This window comes from Rhinoderma darwinii, chromosome 7, assembly GCF_050947455.1.
Source record: "Rhinoderma darwinii isolate aRhiDar2 chromosome 7, aRhiDar2.hap1, whole genome shotgun sequence".
NCBI lineage: Eukaryota > Metazoa > Chordata > Amphibia > Anura > Rhinodermatidae > Rhinoderma > Rhinoderma darwinii.
Genome location: NC_134693.1, coordinates 141,543,334 through 141,561,489, shown reverse-complemented (window position 1 = coordinate 141,561,489; position 18,156 = coordinate 141,543,334). Strand labels below are relative to the sequence as shown.

General features: G+C 45.8%; 1 protein-coding gene and 1 long non-coding RNA gene across 2 annotated transcripts in view; one reads left to right on the top strand and one right to left on the bottom strand.

The window, feature by feature from the left end:
* The window catches only part of LOC142656901 (uncharacterized), a 44,827-nt gene that overhangs the window by 18,299 nt on the left and 8,372 nt on the right, over positions 1 to 18,156 (bottom strand). The window contains exon 2 of the long non-coding RNA XR_012849774.1: positions 9,397 to 9,544. This is a non-coding gene — a long non-coding RNA (uncharacterized LOC142656901). The remainder of the gene's footprint in view (positions 1 to 9,396; positions 9,545 to 18,156) is intronic.
* Positions 405 to 17,434, top strand: LRRN1 (leucine rich repeat neuronal 1). Its single transcript, XM_075831883.1, has 2 exons — positions 405 to 561; positions 11,465 to 17,434. The coding sequence occupies exon 2, from the start codon at positions 11,549 to 11,551 to the stop codon at positions 13,682 to 13,684; it is 2,136 nt and encodes a 711-aa protein (XP_075687998.1). The 5' UTR covers positions 405 to 561; positions 11,465 to 11,548; the 3' UTR covers positions 13,685 to 17,434.

Here is an 18,156-nt window from a genome sequence, read left to right as displayed (position 1 = left end):
ACATCTGAATTCTACTTATTTTGCAACATTTGTGCATCAACATTACATAACAGCCAATGATCATTTAGGGAATTTGTAATGTGTTTGGAAAATTTTACCGTAAAAACCGGATAATAGTAATAATAATAATAATAATGATGATGATGATGATGACGATGATAGTGACGATGCTGTGTGTATTCTCTGTTGGATGATGATGATGATTGTTGTTGTTATTTGTATTACATTGTAGTTGCTCCTTGTAAATGATAAATATTTGGACATCTCTCATCTTGTACTCTGTTATTTGGGGGCTGCTCTCCACCTGCTCCCTCCTCCCAGCACCTTCCCAGCCTGTGTCCTCTCCCCTCCTCCCGGCCACACAGGCTCCTTCCTCCCCCATCCATTGTTCATGGTGCAGATGGAGCTCCCAGCAGCAGCCAATCACAGCTGACCAGTGCTGGACTTACCCCGGGGGCAGGAGGCAGGCAGCTCAGTCCTGGAGAGGAGGCAGAGGGGTGACATGGGGCTAGTGGGGACAGTGGCAGAGTGGACATGAAGAACACAACATAGACACAGGAGGTGAGTGCTGTATTGTCTGTTGTGTGTGTACAGGGCGTAACATGCGTCTCTGTACTGAATATGTTTGCATTTACAGTATGTGTACAGTGACCAATGTGGACTCCACGGGGAGATTGCAGCCTGTGTGCAGTGCAGGGTGTGTATTGTGTGTGCAGTGCAGGGTGTGTATTGTGTGTGCAGTGCAGGGTGTATATTGTGTGTGCAGTGCAGGGTGTGTATTGTGTGTACAGTGTAGGGTGTGTATTTTGTGTGTGCAGTGTAGGGGGTGTATTGTGCGCAGTGTGTGTTCAGTGCAGGGTGTGTATTGTGTGTGTGTGTGTGTGTGTGTGTGCAGTGCAGGGTGTGTGCAGGGTGAATGTCAGCGTGTTTACACTGCTTTGTAATGTGTATTGTGTGTGCAGGGTGTGTATGGTGTGTGCAGTGTGAATGTGTCTTCGTGTTTGCACTGCTTTGCAGTGTATATCAGTGCAGTGCATTAAGTGAGTGCAGGGCTTTGTGTGTCTTTGTATTTGTATGGTATTGTACAGTGCGCTTGAGTGTGCAGTGTTATTCCAGTGCAGCTGTGTCGTGCTGTATTGTATGTTTGTTTGTGCTGTTTTTGTGACTTATTTGTGTTTCCTTTTAGTTTGTGTGCAGTGCTATTTCAGTGTTTGCATTGTGTAGCTGCATTGTGCGTGTTTGCACCTCTTTTATGTGTATATTTGGTGGATGTTTGTGTATATTGTGAGGTTTTCTTCTACTTTTGCACTTGTATCTGGTGTTTGTCGGGTAAATGACCTTCTAGAAACAGCACGGTCTATATGAAGTGTGTACATGTACATTGTAAAGTGCTGCGGAATATGTTGTCGCTATATAAAGATTATACATTGCTGGGATGATGGGAGTAGTGTTGTGTCTGATGTTACTGGGACACATGGAGCGGTATCAGACACTTTGCCGCCGCCGGGTGCAGATGAGCAGGTGCCTCCGCCTTGTGATCTCCGGCAGCTGCTGGGTGAAAGGGATGATCGGGATCTGTGACTGCGGACAGTATATACTATACACAATACATCTTATGATTTTCTTAAAATCCCCTCCCCCACCAAAACAACAATAAATGGATGAGGGGTCAGTTCTTTCAGTCTCTGGTTAATCGCATAACGTTTTAGTGCAGTATGACAGTGATCTTGTATGTAATCCTATGGATCTAGTGAGATGTGCCAGAGATCTAGGGTTATATGGTGTCACATTTCTTTGTCATGTCCTAGTAACCTGGAGTAATCTGGTCACACGTGTCAGAGATCTCGTTCTATTTAATATTACATTTTTAGTAATGTCCTAGTAATCTAGTATGATAATAATCTTGTGTATTATCCAAGGGATCTAGTGTGATGTGGCAGAGATCCATTGTTATATGACATCACCAAGGGATCTAGTGTTACATGACATCACATCTATCGCATTATATGACCTGTAGTGTTAATCCAAGGACAAAGGATCCAGCCAATTAATCTTTTGTAAGATCCTAGTGATCTAATGTCATGTGAATGATCCCTTATGTAGATCTAGTATGATCTGCCATTTATCTAATTTGACATGACCTTCCTGTGAATTCCTATAATTTCCTAGTGAGCTGCCAGCCCTTGAGTATTATGTGATCTTGTGATGTGCTGGTGATCTAGTGTGAGGAGAGAGACCTCTTGAGTATAATGTGATATCCCATTGGTTTCTCTAGTTGGTTTCATTCATTGTGATTTGTCAGTCATCCTTTATTATGGGAAATTCCAGAAACATCTTGAGATGATGACACGTGTTGGTGGATCTAGAATCTATTATCTCTTCCTTGGATCTTGTGTTTTCTCTTGTCATAGTGATCTCTTGTGATGGGATACCAGCTGTTCTGCTTGGGAGTGTTGTACTGTTGCAGCAGGTTTTAGTGATACACCATTCATGGCACTGCAGTGACGCCTGGCTGGTTACATAGTTGCACAGTTTGTATCTAAACCATATGACCTTTTATCCCCATAGAAATAAATAAATAACCAGTGGTGATTATAATCCCATGTGACCCATTTTAACTCCCTGAGATTACATGGATGGTTAATTCACATGGAAATAAGTGTTTGTCTCAGAAGGGCAGGATTACATTGACGTGACTGCACTTCTGTCGTGTGTGTGTGTGTGTGTGTGTGTGTGTGTGTGTGTGTGTGTGTGTGTGTGTGTGTATGTATATATATTGGGATTATAGCTACTATATTAGGATTATGTCTAGTATATCAGGATTATATCTAGTATATTGGGATTATTTTATAATATAGTATACTGTATCACATATTAGGCATGTCTAGTATATTGGGATTATATCTAGTATATTGGGATTATTTTATATTATAGCATATTGTATCACATATTGAGTATGTCTAGTATATTGGGAATATATAAAGTAAATCAGGATTATATCTAGCATATTGGGATTACATCTAGTATATCAGGATTATATATTACCCTCCAATTTACCCTGTCTTGCCAAACAATGTCAATTTTCTCTCCTTATTGCCAAACTGAACATTATACAATGTAAATGATCTCACCCAGGGCCAGTTTTAGGTGTGTATGACCAGTCACGCTGGGTGCATCTCCTGTCATTACTGAAGGGGGCGCCACTGGCCCTAATGGCTTGGGCAGCAGGAGCTTGTACCCTCGATCCTGTACTTGGTGCCCACAGGATGCAGCTTCATCTCCTAGTCTATTGGTTGGACAGTGTTATTTTTGCACTGTATGGCTGTATATTTGGGCACTATATGGGCACTACGTGGCACAGGATTAGCGGGGGGCGCAGATAGAAGGTTCTGCATAGAAGAAATATAATGTAACTCATTGTAACAATAAACTATTAACACTTTGTTACATTTGTCTGACCCCTTATATGAGAAGTATTATTATTGTGTGATACTCTTCTGGTGCAGAGTAATGATCAGTCTATGGCAACCAGCGGATTATTACAATGTTCATTACGTATATTTACTTGTAATGTTCTTTAATTGTGGTTATTGCTTCAGGGCCCGGTGTCTTGGAGGTGCGGATTATTTCTAGTGAGACTGGATAATGTGTTTCCGATGTAGCAGAGCTGAAGTTGTCATTTAAAGGAAATTTTCCCCAGAAAACACTTGTATGATGTCACCGCTAGATCTGGGAGGTGGGGCCCCCACTGATCCTGACAACGAGGGGCTGTTCCCAGTGTCTGGGCATAGGTGGCCGCACATGGAAGTTTCAGGCTTTCACTTTTTTTTTACGCTTTTTTTGTCATTTTCTAGGGTTTTTTTGCATTTTAATTTAGCAAATTTAAAATCCACGTCAAAAACTGTTCCAAACGAACGCCTGTTCCCATGTCATATTTTAGCTCTGATTTTGCTGGACATAGGGCATGAAACTTTCTTTTCCGCAAGCGAACAAAAAACGCCCAGAAAAAAAACGTCTACTTTTCCATTGAAATCAGTGGAGGAAGATTTAAAGGCTATGTTCACACGGAGTATTTTGCCGAGTTTTTTGACGCGGAAACCGCGTCGCAAAACTCGGCAAAAACGGCCCGAGAACGCCTCCCATTGATTTCAATGGGAGGCGTCGGCGTCTTTTTCCTGCGAGCAGTAAGGGTATGTTCACACGGCCAAATTTCAGACGTATACGAGGCGTATTATGCCTCGTTTTACGTCTGAAAATAGGGCTGCAATACGTCGGCAAACATCTGCCCATTCATTTGAATGGGTTTGCCGACGTACTGTGCAGACGACCTGTTATTTACGCGTCGTCGTTTGACAGCTGTCAAACGACGACTCGTAAAAATACAGCCTCGTCAAAAGAAGTGCAGGACACTTATATACATTATATGCAGGACACTTATATACATTATATGCGGGACACTTATATACATTATATGCAGGACACTTATATACATTATATGCGGGACACTTATATACATTATATGCAGGACACTTATATACATTATATGCGGGACACTTATATACATTATATGCGGGACACTTATATACATTATATGCAGGACACTTATATACATTATATGCGGGACACTTATATACATTATATGCAGGACACTTATATACATTATATGCGGGACACTTATATACATTATATGCAGGACACTTATATACATTATATGCGGGACACTTATATACATTATATGCAGGACACTTATATACATTATATGCAGGACACTTATATACATTATATGCGGGACACTTATATACATTATATGCAGGACACTTATATACATTATATGCAGGACACTTATATGCATTATATGCAGGACACTTATATACATTATATGCGGGACACTTATATACATTATATGCAGGACACTTCTTTCAGACGTTTTTGGAGCTGTTTTCTCATAGACTCCAATGAAAACAGCTCCAAAAACGAGTTGGTAAAAAAATGAGTTGGTAAAAAACGTCTGAAAAGCAGGGTCTGTTTTCCCTTGAAAACAGCTCTGGATTTTCAGACGTTTTGGTTGACTACGTGTGAACATACCCTAAAACTGCCTCGCGGGAAAAAGAAGCGACATGCCCTATCTTCGGGCGCTTCCGCCTCTGACCTCCCATTGACTTCAATGGGAGGCAGAGAAAGCGTATTTCGCGCTGTTTTATGCCCGCGGCGCTCAATGGCCGCGGGCGAAAAACGGCGTGAAAATCGGCGTGCAGGGAGAGGAAAATCTGCCTCAAAGTTCCAAACGGAATTTTGAGGCAGATATTCCTCCCCCAAAATATTCCGTGTGAACATAGCCTTTTATAGGGTATGTTCACACGGCCTATTTACGGACGTAATTCGGGCGTTTTTGCCCCGAATTACGTCTGAAAATAGCGCCTCAACAGCGCTGACAAACATCTGCCCATTGAAAGCAATGGGCAGACGTTTGTCTGTTCACACGAGGCGTATATTTACGCGCCGCTGTCAAATGACGGCGCGTAAATAGACGCCCGCGTCAAAGAAGTGACCTGTCACTTCTTTGGCCGTAATTGGAGCCGTTATTCATTGACTCCAATGAATAGCAGCGCCAATTACGTCCGTAATTGACGCGGCGTTCTCGCTGCGTTTTTTACGTCCGTTTTTGGAGCTGTTTTCATTGGAGTCTATGAGAAAACAGCTCCAAAAACGTCCAAAGAAGTGTCCTGCATATAATGTATATAAGTGTCCTGCATATAATGTATATAAGTGTCCTGCATATAATGTATATAAGTGTCCTGCATATAATGTATATAAGTGTCCTGCATATAATGTATATAAGTGTCCCGCATATAATGTATATAAGTGTCCTGCATATAATGTATATAAGTGCCCCGCATATAATGTATATAAGTGTCCCGCATATAATGTATATAAGTGTCCCGCATATAATGTATATAAGTGTCCCGCATATAATGTATATAAGTGTCCTGCATATAATGTATATAAGTGTCCCGCATATAATGTATATAAGTGTCCCGCATATAATGTATATAAGTGTCCTGCATATAATGTATATAAGTGTCCTGCATATAATGTATATAAGTGTCCCGCATATAATGTATATAAGTGTCCCGCATATAATGTATATAAGTGTCCCGCATATAATGTATATAAGTGTCCCGCATATAATGTATATAAGTGTCCTGCATATAATGTATATAAGTGTCCCGCATATAATGTATATAAGTGTCCTGCATATAATGTATATAAGTGTCCCGCATATAATGTATATAAGTGTCCCGCATATAATGTATATAAGTGTCCTGCATATAATGTATATAAGTGTCCTGCATATAATGTATATAAGTGTCCCGCATATAATGTATATAAGTGTCCTGCATATAATGTATATAAGTGTCCTGCATATAATGTATATAAGTGTCCTGCATATAATGTATATAAGGGTATGTTCACACGGCCTATTTACGGACGTAAATCGGGCGTTTTTGCCCCGAATTACGTCTGAAAATAGCGCCTCAATAGCGCTGACAAACATCTGCCCATTGAAAGCAATGGGCAGACGTTTGTCTGTTCACACGAGGCGTATATTTACGCGCCGCTGTCAAATGACGGCGCGTAAATAGACGCCCGCGTCAAAGAAGTGACCTGTCACTTCTTTGGCCGTAATTGGAGCCGCTATTCATTGACTCCAATGAATAGCAGCGCTAATTACGGCCGTAATTGACGCGGCGTTCAAGCGCCTGCACATGCCGGTACGGCTGAAATTACGGGGATGTTTTCAGGCTGAAACATCCCCGTAATTTCAGCCGTTACGGACCCCCGCCGTGTGAACATACCCTTAGTGTCCTGCACTTCTTTGACGAGGCTGTATTTTTACGTGTCTTCGTTTGACAGCTGTCAAACGACGACGCGTAAATAACAGGTCGTCTGCACAGTACGTCGGCAAACCCATTCAAATGAATGGGCAGATGTTTGCCGACGTATTGGAGCCGTATTTTCAGACGTAAAACGAGGCATAATACGCCTCGTATACGTCTGAAATTTGGCCGTGTGAACATACCCTTAGGGTATGTTCACACGGCGGGGGTCCGTAACGGCTGAAATTACGGGGATGTTTCAGCCTGAAAACATCCCCGTAATTTCAGCCGTACCGGCATGTGCAGGCGCTTGAACGCCGCGTCAATTACGGCCGTAATTAGCGCTGCTATTCATTGGAGTCAATGAATAGCGGCTCCAATTACGGCCAAAGAAGTGACAGGTCACTTCTTTGACGCGGGCGTCTATTTACGCGCCGTCATTTGACAGCGGCGCGTAAATATACGCCTCGTGTGAACAGACAAACGTCTGCCCATTGCTTTCAATGGGCAGATGTTTGTCGGCGCTATTGAGGCGCTATTTTCGGGCGTAATTCGGGGCAAAAACGCCCGAATTACGTCCGTAAATAGGCCGTGTGAACATACCCTAAGTGTTTTGTTTTTTTTAGCGGATTTTGACGCAGTTTCCGCATCAAAGTCAGCATAAAAAAATGCGTTTAGAGCAGGGCCTTAAATGACAAATTCAGCTCTGCTACATCACACACATTTTACTGGCCAGCACGGTGCCACAAGATGATATGAGGATCTAAGGAAAGTCCAGGCCACAATAAAAATGAATAGTGCTGACCCCCTGTGTGACCCCAGGGCTCTTCTCAAAGTCCAGAGAATTGTCAGTTTCCGGACGTCGTTTGTCCAGGCGGCCATGTTTGCAGAAATCTGTGGTGCTGCACCAATAATCATGTCCACCCCACCCCAGACCAAGATCTTACTGAAGATATCACATAATCTAGAGATATTTAGTAACCAGGAATAGCGCTGCACAGAAGAGACAGAAAACCTGCAGATCAGAACAGCGGAGTCCGCTGAGGCTTGTAGTACTACAAAAGCTCATCATCCACAGGAGGCTGAACCCTGAAACCATGTCCATTGTGGGCTGTGATATTTGCTACTCTAAACATGGCTACTCTCTTCCAAAAATAGCGCCACGCCTGTCCATAGGTTGTGTGTGGTATTGCAGCGTATGGACAGGTGTGGCGCTGTTTGGTCGAAATTAGCCATGTTTTTCTACTCCTGGAAAAGCCCTTTAAGTTTTAGTCGGCATTCTCCGCATTTTGTGTTGCAGTTTAATACAATCTATTGCACCTTATCATGTGGAGAGGACTGTAGGACAGGGGAATGCAATCTATTGCTCTCTGATATCAGCCATTTTAGCCTGGGGAGAGGGTGACTGCACGGTTTGACAAAGAGATGAGACAAGAAGTCCAGAATATACAGATAGGACTATAGTGTGTAGTATAAATGTATATGACTGTGTAGTGTGTTGTGTATAGTTTGTTGTTTATTATGTGTTGTGTATAGTGTGTTATGTGTTGTTTGTTGCATATAGTATGTTGTGTATTTTGTATTGTTGCCTGTGTACTTGCAGCAGGATCTCTCTTCTCTTCTGTCTTTGTTCCTCCATTGTATGTGTTGTGTTTAGTGTGTTGTGTATTTTGTATTGTGTGTTGTGTATTTTGTATTGTTGCCTGTGAACTTGCAGCAGGATCTCTCTTGTCTTTGGTCTTTGTTCCTCCCTTGTGTGTGTTGTGTTTAGTGTGTTGTGTATTTTGTATTGTATTGTTGCATGTGTACTTGCAGCAGGATCTCTCTTCTCTTCTGTCTTTGTTACTCTTTTGTTTGTCCCTTTTGTCCCTGTTTTTTTTTAGTTCTGCTGTTCTCCTACCTTTTCCCTTTGTGCCCGGATCCCCCCCCCCCCATTGACCATTGAGGGGGGTAGTAAGTGATTTTGTGTTTCCAGCTGAGGGGTAGATTCACACCAGGCATGCCCCCTGCCAGCCTCGTGATTTGCATGGCAATGAGGCGCTCATGCCAGATGTCTCCTTCACTCTTCACGTGGTGGAATTTATTGCACAAACACTCCAGCAACAAAGTGACTGTGATAAAAGCTGCGGGCAGCGGTGTGGGCACTGAGACTATGTGTGTGGACCTGGGCACGGGCTGGTGGCTGATGGGCGAGTATGGGGCATAGAGAGAGGTGCGTTGCGTGAGCCGGGCTGGCACTGAGCGCTTTGTGCAGTCTCCATTCTCCTTTGTCAGGCTGCCCAGTTCTGCAGAGCAAAGCAGAATCTATTCATCCTGCAGCAGAGCTGAAATCATCACAGACAGAGACCGTCTCATACCCTGTGCCCTCACCAGCTAAGGAGGACCTGGCACAGTCCATATACCCAGTGCCCGCCACTATAATAATATGCAGTGAATTTCCTCTAATCCAGCATCACCCGGACCCGATTATTAGATATTGCGGATTATCAAATGGTCATAGAAAAATCTATAAACTCACTTGTGAGACTCCAGGACCTTCAGAGGGACCAGGGACCACAGAATCAATGAAGTGCCGGATTATCAGACCCCGGATTATAGGAATGTGACTGTAATAATAACATGTATCCCCTTCTATCTCGTGTAGAGAATGGTGTCAATATAAGGTCCTGTGATAAGATAAAGATGGAGAAAAGTCAAAACCAGCACCACATGGACTTTGCAGTAGTTTATATAGAGCATAATGACTGTGATTACTTCTCCACCCACAGCCAAAGCTGCATTCAGAATTCTGCTGGTTCTGGCCTCAGAATAGGATTTATCCAGTGGATTAGCTAAAAGGAGGGGCAGAGGCTACAATCACACTTGGGCCCTGGTGCCCTAGGAGGACAGCAGTGCTAGAAATTACGTGTTACGGTTGGGGGGACCCTGGAACAGATTTTGCCTTGGAGCCCAGGAGCTTTAAATTTCTGTATGAACTGGCCCTTTAAGTACATAGAGCTCATTAATGGTTAAATCGATGGTCATTATGTCTATGGAGGGCCTCACAGTGTTTCCGTAACAAGAATCAAGCATTTTACTGAATGCTGCTTTGGATGTGAATGGAGAAGGGAATATCATATAACTCATAATCTGTATTTACATGTAGCTATAAACTGTGAAATATTGTAAAAGTGGAGTTTCTTCTAAAGCAGCAGCGGTCCCTAACATGAGGCTCTTTAGCTGTTGCAAAATTTATCAAGTATGACCTCCCAGTCTTCGGCTAGCAGAGCATGCTGGGAGTTGAAGTTTTGCCACAGACAGAGAGCTACAGGTTGGAGACCACTGCTCGAAGGTTACTATAGACCACAACAGTCCATAGGCCACAATGTATCACATTAAGCCTGCACATTTAGTGATTTAGCTGCTTGCAGTGTGACTAGAGCAGCAATCATATCTACTGTGCTGAATTTCCACGTAGCGTTGCACTGACTGCAGGTCATATCCCTCGCTGGAGGAGAACATTACTCCATGTCTCTTTGTCTGAAGATGTAACATCTCAGAAGTCCTGGATGCAGAAGCTGCGGACCCCCGGAGGGGGGGGGGGGATAATATAGATCAGCTGTCATTCTGTGACCCCCAGTCCCAGCTGTCAGGAAATTTGTGTATGAATAGCCTGGGAGGGTGATGGTCTATGTAGAGGTCTCATTCTTCAGCATTGTTCTCTTCAGTAGAATATAATGGGTGGGGGGTGTTTGGAACAAGAATATAATCCGCCCCGTCCACTGATCCATATCATTGGTTAAAGTGCCCACCGGGATCATCATTGTAGATTTAAAGGGGGCCGTCCAGTTCTGCAACTTTCTAATAGACTTTGTGTTGCAATTCCTCACAATTTCCAATATCTTTGCTTGCTGTCAATGAATGGGAACATCCTTGTTTACACATAGAAGCTGATTAGATGTACATACCTTAGGCCATATTCATTCCCCACGTAAATCCAGACATAATTCACTAACATTGTGCCGGTAACCCATGTGCATAATATACTTTATACCTCATTCCCACACTCAGAAAAAGCCACTGATTAGCTCTAATGAATTACAATCGTGCAAATCCAGTCGCCAATCTGCAGCAGAAATCCTAGTTTCATTCACAGAATTTCAAAAAAATAAATCCACAGAGGATTTGCCTATGACGAATTAATGCCATGCGAACGTGGCCTAAAACCTCTCACAGCTGAGGGTTTGTTACAATATATCAATCTAGACGATCATCTGTGACCTTACCCCATCAGCAGCACATATCTCTCCTGTCCTGATAGTTTGTTACAATGTATCAGTCTTGAGCTCACAGAGGATTGTCTAGACTGGATACCACAGTAACAAATCCTCAGCTATAAGACGCATTAGGTCAAAAAAGGGTTTGCAGTCTTTGAGTTTATCAAGAATGGGTCCATTCACTAACAGCAAGCAGAGATCTTGAAAATGGTGAGGCATTGAAACACATAGTCTTGCAGAAAGTTGCAGATGGTTTATTGGTTTCCTGGTAAGAAGTTCTTCTCTGGGGATTTTATGAACCTACTTAATGGGCATTTCTCTTTTTTTCAGGTTGGATCCGGGGAAGATCGTGGGAGATTCTTATCAACGCTCGTCCTGTTTTCTGCACCTTCAGTATCCCGTCAGGTGGTGGCCATGGCCGGTAGAAAGCTTCTTGTGCTGCTGGTCGGATTTCTCACCAGTTCATTTACAGGATCTCGAGCCAACGAGTGTCCGCAGCTCTGCGTTTGTGGCAACCGGCCTTGGTTTACTCCACAGTCCACCTACCGCGAGGCCAAAACGGTGGACTGCAACGACTTACGTTTGACCAAGATCCCAGCGAACCTTTCTGCCGACACCCAGGTGCTTCTCCTGCAGAGCAACAACATCGAACGGACTAACGGAGAACTTCAACAGCTGGCGAACCTGACGGAGCTGGATCTTTCCCAGAACAACATCACCTCCATACAAGACGTGGGTTTGGCCAATCTTAGTCATCTCACCACCCTGCACCTGGAGGAGAACCAAGTGTTCGAGATGACGGACTACTGTCTACAGGACCTGAGCAACCTGGAGGAGCTCTACATCAACCACAACCAACTGAGTTCTATCTCATCGAGTGCCTTTGCTGGACTGCGCAGTCTACTTCGCCTGCACCTCAATTCTAATAAATTGCGGATTATTGACAGTCGCTGGTTTGAGTCCACCCCCAACCTGGAGATACTAATGATTGGGGAGAACCCGGTCATCGGGATACTGGATTTCAATTTCCAGCCGCTAAGCAGTCTGCGGAGCTTGGTCTTGGCCGGCATGTACCTTAGTGACATTCCCGGGAACGCTTTTCTGGGGTTAGACAATCTGGAGAGTTTATCATTCTACGACAATAAACTGAGCAAAGTTCCGCAGGTTTCTCTCCAAAAACTTCCGAACCTCAAATTTTTAGACCTTAATAAAAATCCCATCCGAAAGATCCAAGAAGGCGACTTCAAGAACATGCTGCGCTTGAAGGAGCTGGGGATCAACAACATGGCCGAGCTGGTGTCTCTAGACCGTTACGCTCTAGACAATCTCCCCGAGTTGACGAAGCTTGAAGCGACTAACAATCCCAAACTGTCCTATATCCACCGATCCGCCTTCCGCAACGTGCCTACCCTGGAGAGCTTGATGCTGAATAGCAACGCGCTGAACTCCGTGTACAAGGGGACGGTTGAGTCCCTACCGAATCTTCGTGAAATTAGTATCCACAGTAATCCGCTGCGTTGTGACTGTGTCCTACGCTGGATGGGTTCCAACCAGACCACCATCCGTTTTATGGAGCCGCTGTCCATGTTTTGTGCCATGCCCCCAGAATATCGAGGCCAGGCCGTGAAGGAGGCCTTGTCTCAAGACCCTGCCGGAGAGCAGTGTCTGCCCATGATCTCTCAAGACACGTTCCCCAGCCACCTCAGCCTAGACTTGGGGATGACCATTGCCTTGGATTGCAGAGCGATGGCCGAACCTGAGCCCGACATCTATTGGGTCACCCCCATGGGACATAAGGTCACCACAGAAACTTTGTCTGATAAATATCACCTAAGTGGGGAAGGAACTCTCCAGATCACCAATGTGCAGGTGGAGGACTCTGGCCGTTACACCTGCGTGGCACAGAATTCGGAAGGAGCAGACACCAGGGTGGCCACATTGCGTATAAACGGGACTCTTTTGGATGGATCTCAGGCTCTCCGGCTTTATATCCAGCAGACGGAGTCCAGTTCTGTTCTGGTGTCCTGGAAGGTGAGCTCCAGCGCCTTGGCCTCTAACCTGAAGTGGTCATCAGCCACCATGAAGATTGACAACCCGCACATCACGTACACGGCCCGGGTCCCTGCTGACGTCCACGAATACAACCTGACCCATCTCCAACCAGCCACAGAGTATGAAGTGTGTCTGACAGTATCTGGTCTACATCAACAAGCTCAGAGGGCCTGCATCAATGTCACCACCAAGGGGACCACCTACTCACTGACTGTCTCCGACCAGGAAACCAGCGCGGCTCTGGCTGCCGTTATGGGTTCTCTTTTTGCCCTCATCAGTTTTGCTTCGGTTTCTGTTTACGCCGCAAAAAGATTCCAGAGGAAAAACTATCGCCATTCCCTGAAGAAGTACATGCAAAAAACATCATCCATCCCGCTGAACGAGCTGTACCCCCCACTCATCAGCCTGTGGGAGGGGGACAGCGAGAAGGAGAAAGATGGGACTGCGGAGTCGAAAGCCTCCCAGGTAGATACAACCCGGAGCTACTACATGTGGTAACTCCCAATAGAGACATCTGAACAGAGCACAAGGACTGTTGGAGATGACTACAACACCCACCATCCTCCTTAGGTTTTCCCTTACGTTCCTCTCTATTTTTACTTTTTTTTTTTCTTCCTTTGTACATAATGATGTGCGCTGCCCGGCCAGGAAACAATGAACGGCTGCCAAATGTGCTGCTGCCGGCCCCACCGCCCGGCTGAAGATGCGCGTCAATTATTGAACGTCCATGTAATCCCCGAGCTGCAGGAAACGGACCAGACTTTCCGAAAGTGCAACATCATCATTAAGTTTCTTCACTGAAGCTTGAGATGAATTTCTTGAATGCAAATATCCATTATCTTCACAGCAGATATAGCGCCGGCCCAGCGAGGGGCACGGCTGGGGGAGGGGGAGGAGGCGCCAACAAACCGCTCTGCCTTGACCCGGGTATTTAGATGCAGCGCAGGGCAACAACCTAAATCTGTGCCGGGGGTGAAGAAAAGTCTGGACCCGGCCGTAGCTGGAGTGGATGTCTGGTCCTCGATATCATCGGGAGGAGGTCTGACCGGTCACTTAGAGGGGCGCAGCGTCACATCGGCTTGTAGTCACCACTCTCATTAGTCCAATGTGGGTCCGATGCCCTTGGAGATGGCAAAGAGCTGCTTTCTAGATTCCAGTGTATCCAATACAGGGAATCCGGCAGATCTGACGAGTCTCCAGGGCGGTGCGGAGAAGAGAGACTCTGGTTGATGATATTGAGGCCGGGCGTCCATTGACCGATGACCCATGCAGAACGACAACCGCTACGGTCAAAGGAAGAGGGTGACCCTCCTATAGGATCAGGATCTTCCCAAAGTGCCACCGGGTAGTAGTGACACAATAATTGGAGAACCTGAGTTTCACATTTGTTCTTCAGTCACGTATAACTGGACCGCAGCATTCATGCCCAACACACGGACCGCATCCCTACGTGCCCAGCATTCATGTCCTACACACGGACCGCATCCCTACGTGTCCAGCATTCATGTCCTACACACGGACCGCATCCCTACGTGTCCAGCATTCATGTCCTACACACGGACCGCATCCCTACGTGTCCAGCATTCATGTCCTACACACGGACCGCATCCCTACGTGTCCAGCATTCATGTCCTACACACGGACCGCATCCCTACGTGTCCAGCATTCATGTCCTACACACGGACCGCATCCCTACGTGTCCAGCATTCATGTCCTACACACGGACCGCATCCCTACGTGTCCAGCATTCATGTCCTACACACGGACCGCATCCCTACGTGCCCAGCATTTATGTCCTACACACGGACCGCATCCCTACGTGCCCAGCATTCATGTCCTACACACGGACCGCATCCCTACGTGCCCAGCATTCATGTCCTACACACGGACCGCATCCCTACGTGTCCAGCATTCATGTCCTACACACGGACCGCATCCCTACGTGCCCAGCATTCATGTCCTACACACGGACCGCATCCCTACGTGCCCAGCATTCATGTCCTACACACGGACCGCATCCCTACGTGCCCAGCATTTATGTCCTACACACGGACCGCATCCCTACGTGCCCAGCATTCATGTCCTACACACGGACCGCATCCCTACGTGTCCAGCATTCATGTCCTACACACGGACCGCATCCCTACGTGCCCAGCATTCATGTCCTACACACGGACCGCATCCCTACGTGCCCAGCATTCATGTCCTACACACAGACCGCATCCCTACGTGCCCAGCATTCATGTCCTACACACGGACCGCATCCCTACGTGTCCAGCATTCATGTCCTACACACGGACCGCATCCCTACGTGTCCAGCATTCCCCTTTAGGGCTCCGTTCACATCTGCGCTCGCTTTTCCATTTTTTCTGCTCCATCATAAGAACAGAAAAAATTAGAAACGGAAGCATCGGATCCATTGCCCGATGGAAACCAACTGCGCCTGAAGGAACCCATTGAATTTGATGGATTTTGTCAGGTTTCCGTAATTTTGCCGGACACAATAGAACGGAGTCTCTGACGCAGACGTGAACAGAGCCTTTACGTGTCACTGCGTCAGGATCCCAAGTGTCCGTGAACTTAAAACCGCTGGTGACGTATAGATGAAAGCATAGCTTCACTTTTCAATGTCACTGGACACCTGCTGTACTGCATTGTGGGAGATGTAGTGCTTATAACAGGTGCTGTACAGTAGTGATATACAAAAATGCATTGCATTATGGGATTTTAGCGGAGCTGTTCGGTCCCCTTCACAGAAACGGATGACAAAACTGATCCCATGGTATTCTCTGGAAACAGTTTTGTGTCCGGTGACATCCAATCCCTACCTGCAGCGTTTCTACGTACGGCTATGGATAACTTTGTCATCCGTCGTGTCCGGCTCAGAAATCAATGCGACTGATATAGGTGAACCCAGGATAGGGAGTGTCTGTCAGCACATTGCTGATACATGTCAAAGAGAAGCCAGTAGGGTTTTGAATGCAGCTCTGGATGTGACTGGAGTCGGAGAACATAAAAATAATATAGGTGCAGTGTTACTCAAAGTTTATGCAGATTTAACATGTAATTTGATATAAAAGCTACACCTGATTATATATATATATATCTGCCCCCAGCACAGCCAGACATGAGGTCACAGTAGGGGGACTGCGAAGCAGCTGTTTTCCTCTGTTATCACCTGGTCACACTGAGCACAGGGCGCTAATACTTCTGCAGCCTCCAAGTGAATGGATCATTTGCATTCTGCGTTTGCAGTGAGACGGCGGCGTTGCTGGATCGGCGGCAGCGTGATGTTATTGGGACCGGATCGCTGCAATGATTCTAGTATCGCGTATCGCAGCTTTATTAGGGAGAAGTTTTGTTTCTGTCGCTTCCGATCTATTTCCTTTTTCAAACATTTTCTTTTTTTTTATTATTTTGGCAAAGTGCTGATTTATAAAGCAGCCGCGCCCCACGTGAACACTTGTTACATTGGCGCGAGAAGAGGCAAAACCCGCAGCGCGAAGACCCCGCCCGCAGCGTACGAGATTCGTCTCCGCCCCAAACAAGTGAACTGACTGTATTGTTGTATCAACTTATTCTCTGGAATTTTTTGGACTATTGGGGAACCTGAACCCCCCTTTTGTAGTAGAAGATAAAGCTTCCGTGTAGAGCTGTCTTAGCAATACGTCCTCTCTCGGCCTTGAGAGGTTTTACCTGCACCCTCCTCGCTTACACAGGCAGCCATGTTGAAAATGCGAGCTGGGGAGTAGTGATGTCACCCAGGCGTGATGTCATCAGCTTCTAGAGGAAGGCCATGCCATAATAACCCCTGAGTGACTGCGTCCCCATGACAACTCCTCTGGTCGGCGGATTGGCTGCCACCGCTGCATGCGTAGACGACGGGTGCTCTTCAAGGACTTCATCCTGAGTGTCACGCGTGAGAGACGAGCGGCTGCTTCTCTCATTTTTCCGCCACATTACGGCTTTTTGATAACATTACAAGGTGCATTGAGACCTCAGGAAGATAATAACTCTCATCATTTCAGTGGCGGCAGCCGCTTGTGCTATGACTGTTACCGCATGTCACCTTCCTTGATAAAGCACAATGTCATACTATTGCGCTGAGCCTAGTCACGCGGTAGAGAGTAGTATACAGCTCACCCCACCCCCGAATGACATTAGCGCAGAGTAATTGTATAGCGCCTAGATTCACTTTATCTGTACAATATGCTGTTTTCTATATAAGAATAAACCCTGTTTTTCACACTGTGCCGTAAAATGATGAACTGATCTCCGGTACAGTGAACCAGCGGCCGGCGCTTGTAACGCTCCAGCTGCTGGGGGACTACAAGTCCCAGTATTCTCTGATAGCTGCATGCTGGGAGTTGTAGCTTCATTGGCTGCTGTAAACCAGTGCATCTTCTGCTCTGCGGCGCCCCCAGTGGTTGGTGAGATGCAGCTAGGAGGCAGTTTTAATTATATTCTACACAAGACTTTCTAAGGCTGCACCATGTCTGGTTTAGTAACATCACTGACTCCTTTTATGCTTATTTTAATGTTCCACTGGGTTCAGGAGACAAATGTCAAGATAAATTGAGGTCATTTTTACACATTTTGGCAAAGTGCGACCAATAGTGAGTGAGGCCCCGGTAGAAAAAGATTGAACAGCTCTGCAGAAAAACAACCTAATGTGCAGGTACAGGTATGACCACCAGGTGGCGCTGTCTCCACATGTCACTATATACAGAGGATTCATTGGACATGACAGCTGTCAATCATAATGTCATCGTTACCAGGGGCCACGTTTAGGGACACAATAGATTTACTCCTGGACGACGTCACTGATTATAATGGGAGATGAACTTCTGGATCTGTGACTGCTGCCCCCAGTGATTATCCAGTCCCAGGGGTCGCCCAGCAGATGGCGCCACATGTCACTGCAGGAGCGGGATTGTATATTGGACGTTCTTCACACATTTCTATTTTAA

Excerpts from the sequence above, each read along its gene's own strand:
- LRRN1 (XM_075831883.1), top strand. The coding sequence starts at position 11,549 with ATGGCCGGTAGAAAGCTTCTTGTGCTGCTGGTCGGATTTCTCACCAGT.